General features: G+C 36.6%; 1 protein-coding gene across 1 annotated transcript; it reads right to left on the bottom strand.

Moving 5' to 3' along the window:
- Positions 1-4,829: 4,829 nt before the first annotated feature.
- On the bottom strand, positions 4,830-5,156 carry LOC132630868 (uncharacterized). Its single transcript, XM_060346463.1, has one exon. The coding sequence runs from the start codon at positions 5,154-5,156 to the stop codon at positions 4,830-4,832; it is 327 nt and encodes a 108-aa protein (XP_060202446.1).
- Between the last annotated feature and the right edge of the window lie 1,763 nt (positions 5,157-6,919).

Below are 6,919 nucleotides of genomic sequence, written 5' to 3'. Positions count from 1 at the left end.
AGCAGTTAACTTGATCCACTGACAATTTTGGATATTCTCCGTTCAATTGTTTTGCTTCACAAGCCCTATAATTGTGCTCCAATCTTCTCCCAATTTGGCTCTTCCAAATTTGCTTTTTAAAATCTGCAAAAGAGTTGAAAGGATGTTATTTTTGGTTCTATAAAAGGAAGGTCTTATGTTTTTTAATTTTTTTGCTGCATCTATATTTCCATAGCTCCCAAGAAATGATGAGAGGAAGGATTCTAGTGATAAATTTGGCAATGAAGTTGTGTGTCCTGTAATTGCACCAAGCTATCAACTTCATTTTGAGATTTCTGATGTTGCTGTCTATTCCCAGGGAGCCTGCAAAATATCTCCAAATCTGTTTGGCTTGATCTCCCCTCACTACTAAAAAACTGGCAAAATTGGACGGACAAAAAACCGACGGACTGCGTCTCTTTGAAAAAACGACGGAAAACTGACGCAGTGCGTCGGTTTTGTGTATTTCTAATTTTTTTTTTATTTTTTTAATTAAAAAACCGACAGACAACATCGGTTTTTTCCGCAAAATTTTGAAATTATATTTCCGTCAATTTTTTTTACAAAACCGATGTCCCACGTAAGTTTTATTTAAAAAAAAATTAATTAATTTTTTAAAAATATATTAAATAATTTATAATTCATTTTGTTTTGTAAAATATTAATAAACGAATTTTTTTTTAAAGAAACCGACGGACTACGTCGGTTTTTAATTATTTTTTTTTGGTCAAAGGCTGGTCAACATTTTAAAAAAACCGACAGACCGCGTCGGTTTTTCCGTCTGTTTTTTTTAACAATATGATAGAAACGGGTTTGGCATATCATTTGCTATCTTCCCCAAAAAAAACCCACTTCTCTCTAAAATAAAAAACCCTAACCCGCCGCCCACCCCCCTCTGCCCACGCCCGCCACCTGCTGCTACCCGCCGCCCACCCGCCGCTACCTACGCAGCCCAACCCCACCTACCCCAGCCCCGTTTTTTACTTGTAATTTGAGGTAGTTTCTTTTAAATTAGGGCTTTTAAAATTCTTTCAATTTTAGTTTTATTTATAGATTTTAGGCCTAATGTTAGTCTATTTAGCTTTGTTAAACATCATTTGTAATGTTATTAATGTTGAATTTGTAAAAAAATGTAAACTTTATTTGACTAGTTTACTTTTCATTTTTTTTTCTTGAGATTGTCCTATATTTTATGTTCATTGTCAATGTATTTGTGTTAGCTTAGTTATCATTGTTTGTAATATTATTGATGTTGAATTCGTGCAAAAATGTATACTTTATTTGACTAGTTTTTTATTTTTGTTGGAATTGTGCTTTTTGTTAGAATCCATAAGTTAGTAGAATTTTTATTGAGCATTCAAAATTAGAATTGATTGAGATTGTGCTTTTCAAAGTAGAATTGTTAACTTATAGTATTTCTATAACCTCAAAACTAAAGTGTAGACTTTATTTGACTAGATTTACTTTTCAATTTTTGGAATTGGTTGGGATTGTACTTTTCAAAGTTATATTAAAGTTAGAATCCATAAGTTATTAAAGTTAGAATTGTTATTGAAAATTCAAAGTTAGAATTGGCTGTGATTGTGCTTTGCAAGGTTGGAATTGTTAAGTCATAATATTTCTATAACCTCAAAACTAAAATGTATACTTTATTTGACTAGATTTACTTTTAAATTTTTAGAATTGGTTGGGATTGTGCTTTTCAAAGTTATATTGAAGTTATAATCCATAAGTTGTTAAAGTTAGAATCCATAAGTTATTAAAGTTAGAATTGTTATTGAGAATTGAAAGTTAGAATTGGTTGGGATTGTGTTTTTAAAAGTTATATTAAAGTTAGAATCCATAAGTTATTAAAGTTAGATTTGTTATTGAGAATTTAAAGTTAGAATTGGTTGAGATTGTGCTTTTAAAAGTTATATTAAAGTAAGAATCCATAAGTTATTAAAGTTAGAATTGTTATTGAGAATTCAAAGTTAGAATTGGTTGGGATTGTATTTTCTTAAGTTATATTTTAAATTAGAATTCTTAAGTTAAAATATATTTCTATAACCTCAATAATTTGTGGGTATATTTTTTAGATGGATCGTATGTGGATGTATAATATAAATAATAGTGATCGTGTGGGTGTACACGATGAATTTGTTGACAAGTTTACACACATGCAATGTCACTTCACCCTTTTCAAAATGAAGGGGTAATTAGGTGTGCTTGTTCTCGTTGCCGGTGTAAGAAGTATTTGAAAGCGGTTAGGGTTCATTTATATAGTCGTGGGGCTTATGTTTTAGTTTGGATTTCATAATGGACTTATGTTTTATACTTTATGGAACTAGTTAATGGTATTTTTGGTTGGACATTTAAATATTTTTGAACTTTGAAGGTCTATTTAGATCGTATTTAATGTGTTTAGATAGTGCTTGATGTGTTTGTAAGAAAATGTGTTTGTCATAAAAAGCCAATTTAATTAATTTCCCCAGAGGGCAAGAATGACAAACATTGTTCGAGCTGGGGCAGTGGAGGTGGACTGCTGGGCAGTCGACGATGACGGAGGGGAGGTGGGGGGAGGGGGGGGGTCGGGTGGTGGGTTGTACGAGAGGGAGGGGGCTGCATTGGCGGAGCAGTGGCCTGGTCATGCAACAATTGGATTCTCAATGGGGAATGATCATCATCCAAAAATTCATATGAGGTAGGAGATGGAGTATTTATTTGTGAAAATGGAAAGGAATTTTCATCAAACCACACATGCCGGGCTATGATTATTTTTTGGCTTGCTAAGTCATAGCATTTGTACCCCCGATGATTGGAAGGATATCCTAGGAAGACACACGGAGTGGACCTAGACTGCAACTTATGAATTTGTGTGGAGGGAAAGAGAGGAAAGCATAGACAGCCAAAGACTCGGAGATGAGAGTAGGATGAATTCTTTTGATAAAGAATGTGAGTGGGTGTCTTATATGCTAAGAGTTTAGAAGGGAGAATATTGTGGAGGTACGTTGTCATGGCCAAGGCGTGATGCCAATAGGAGGGGGGCATAGATGCATGGGCAAGGAGTGTACGAACAATATTATTGATGGATTTAATTTTTCGTTCCGCCTTACCATTTTGAGGGGAAGTGTGGGGACAAGAAAAGCAGAAAAGCATGTTCACAAAACTTATGAAAAGGACCATTGTCAAATTCACGCCCGTTGTCACATTGAATGAAAGGTTTTGATTTCTTTTTCAAACTGAGTGCGAATGAAAGTCCGGAAAGACAAGAAGCAATTATAAACTTGGGACTTTGTTTTGATGGGAAAAGTCCAAAGAAAATTAGTGTAATTGTCAAGAAATAAAACATAATATCAGTGACATGAAGAGCTAAGAATAGGTGAAATCCATAAATCACTGTGAACAATGTCAAAGGGCATAGTAGTAGTTGAAAGAGAGTCATAAAAAGGCAATTTAATTAATTTCTCCAGAGGGCAAGAATGACAAACATTGTTTCGAGCCTTGTTACATTCAATCAAATTACTACTACGTAAAGAACTAAGAATAACATCCCCTGGATGACCTAAACGGGAGTGTCATATATGAGGAGAGATGACACTAAAAGCAGATGGTGCGGAAGACGAGATGGCTCGAAAATTTTGGAAGAATGGATAAAGATCACCCGAACTCTCACATCTCATGAGTTTGCTCCCCGTCCGTAAATCCTTCACATAAAAACCAAAAGGATCAAATTCAACAGAAACCATATTATCGATAGTAAATTTACGAACGGAAATAAGGTTTTTGATGAGTTTAGGTGCATGTAAGACATTTTTCAGTTTTAAAGAGGGATTTTGTTGAAGGGATGTATGACCATAACCACGAATTGGAATCATGTTACCATTACCAACAACAATGCCATTATTTTTGCTCAATTGATAATAAGACGAGAGAGTACCTTGGGAGTTGGTCATATGAGATGTGGCTCCGGTGTCCATGTACCAATTCTTGTCATCGGGCGGATTCAACGACATTGTGTGCATAGCTTGATCAATATCTATGGGCGCATATCCGCCATGTGATGACGAGGCTGACGAGTAGAACGACTGTGGAGGACGAGGACCAAGAATTCCCTGCTGCAAAGGAGCTGGACGCGACTACTGCCAGCCGCGGGGCTGCTGCCACCCAGCCGTGGGGTACGGGCACGGTGGAGTGGCCCACAGCTGTTGCCCCCACGCTGCCCACGGTGGAAAATACCACGACGGGGCAGCGGGTGCCTGCTGCTGTGCCGCGACGGGCTGGTATGCCTGTGCATTGGTGCGGCTGCCCCCGCCGCTGCTTTGTCCATTGCCGCTGCCACCGCGGTCGTTGCAGTTGCCGCCGCTGCGACCGCGGTTATTTTTCTTTCCACGATTCTGCGAATTTCCACGATTGTTGAAATTATTTGCAAAGTTATTGGGCTGTCCATTTCCTGAGAAATTCTGAGGAGTAACATTATGGGAAACAAGAGCAGTATTCGAGTCGGAGTCGTGAATGGCGTCCTCGGCATGGCTATCCTCCTCAAGCTCAAGCATTGACCGGACAATGTCAAAATATAGGAGAGGAGTATGGTGCTGCACCGTCGTGCGAAAAGTTTTATGTTCCTCCGACAATCCTCGCAGAAGACGAAGCACAAGTCATTCGTCGAAAACTTTGTGACCGACGTTGGAGAGATTGTCTGCAAGAACTTTCAGCCTGGTACAGTATGCTTTCACATTCGGAAAATCCACCAATTTTGTGTTGGTGAATTTTGCATCAAGAACAAGAGCCCTAGCCGATTTGTTGTCCTGAAAGAGATGAACAAGGCGGTCCTAAGCTTCGGCTGCGGTGTCCTCTTGATGAATGATCGTGTTGAGAAGATCATTCGATATCGTACCATATATCCAATGCCGAACAATGTCATCCAGCCGTTCCCATAGGGCCTTAGCAGCAAGTTTTTTGGTTGCAGTTGCCGGTGGTGGCACGGTGGGGGAGGCAGAATGTAGGATGTGGTCAATGACCAAGTTTGCACGACATTGGAGCTTGAAGAGGGTAGCCCAGTTATTGTATTGGCTTCCTTCGTAGTCAAGCACAATAGGGATGCATGATTTGATATTGGTGACGGTAGTCGCAGGATGCAACTTGGAGGTGTCAGCCATGGAGAAGAGGAAGGGGAACAACCAAAGAAGAGGAAAACGAAAAGAGAGGGGGGGGGGGGGGGTCGGCGGCCAAGGGCTAGGGTTTTAGGATGCTAGGGTTTTTAGGAGAACCTAGTCTGATACCATGTAAGAAAATGTTTTCCGTTGATTATTCTGTTCCCTTGAATGAGTTGATATACATGATTTACAACCTAATTGTCGGCTACAAATTAGGAACTAATTTGACTAAATAATTCTAACATATGTTATCCTAAAATAGAAGATTACAAAATATATTTGACTAAATAAGTACATAATCTAACAGTGTTTGATTGTTACTTAGGGTGATTTTATGTGTTGTAGCTCTTTTAGAATTGATTTGGAGCATTTTAATGCTAGTTTTGAGCAGCTTTTGGTACTGATTTCTGTGCAGGTGTGGCTATAGAAAATGCATGAATTGCATGCAGGAAATTTTCCGGAAAACCGACTCAGTCCGTCGGTTTTTTCATAAAATATATATTGTTTTAATATAAAATCAAAAATCAGAAATTAAAAAAACGACTCAGTCCGTCGGTTTTTTTATTTTTTTTATTTTTTAAAATTATTGAATAAAACCCGACGTACCACGTAACCGACGCAGTCCGTCGGAAAAAACCGACGTGGTCCGTCGGTTTCCAAAAAGCGAGGCTATGTAAACCGTAAAGGGTCGGTTTTTCGTCAGTTTCATTGAAAAAACTGACGCGGTCCGTCGATTTTTCCCCTCTTTTTAGTAGTGCCTGCAGAACAGATGATTAGTGTCTTTAGTAATGGGATTCAGGTTGTTGCTGTGCAGCAATGGCATGACAAGTTCATTATTTATAATGTCACTAAATAATTAAAAAAGTCGCCTAAATTTTAATGTTTCACTGAAAAAGTCATTTTTCTTTCTTAAATGTAAAAAGCGTAACTTATATTTCATTATTTCATCCAAAAGACATGTGCAACTACTTTTTAATGACTGTGAACGGATTTTTTTATGCCAAGAAAATAAAAATAAACATTAAACACAACCCATGTTAACCAAAAGCCTCCTATCTAACTAATACTAACCCGAAAAATCACTTTATATGCTAAAATAATTCTTTATAGGCTAAACAAATCCTTTTATCTGTCGAAAAATGATAAATATTCTAAACAAAATGCTTAAGTAGAGAAATTTGAAGCATCATCTCAGAATATTTTGGACTTTTGAGAAATATCTTTCATAAAAATATGAATAATTGATATAATACAATATTAAACTGTTATGAACGCGCTAGTTTGGTGATCTATTTTTGTTTTTTTTGCAAGACCTTATTTTCTGGGGAAAATTTCAGTTATAAACAATTTATGGGTCAAATTTACATATTCATAGCCCATATTTTAAATTACAAACCTACAGCCCAACATGGCACAACTTGAATATTCACCTTTATACAACAATATACAAATTTATACACTTACTATAGACAATGTAAAACCTACTATAGACAATGTATACACCTTGTATAAAAGTTTATAATAATGTATAAGACTAGTATATAATATTATACAACAATATATAACTTTATACATCTACTGTAGACAATGTATAAACCTTGTATAAAAGTGTATAAGACTAGTAAAAAATTGAAGAGGAAAAAAATGGCTATGGTGGGTAATTTTAAAAAGATGGGCTAAAATGGATAAAGATTTTGTCATAATTGGCATACAGTGTAAAATTCCCTATTTTCTGACAGATTTGGATTAGAGATTTAACATATAAT

Source organism: Lycium barbarum, chromosome 3 (assembly GCF_019175385.1).
Source record: "Lycium barbarum isolate Lr01 chromosome 3, ASM1917538v2, whole genome shotgun sequence".
NCBI classification, from domain to species: Eukaryota; Viridiplantae; Streptophyta; class Magnoliopsida; order Solanales; family Solanaceae; genus Lycium; species Lycium barbarum.
The sequence above is the reverse complement of the archived record's forward strand: the minus strand, read 5'-3'. Positions and strand labels throughout refer to the sequence as shown.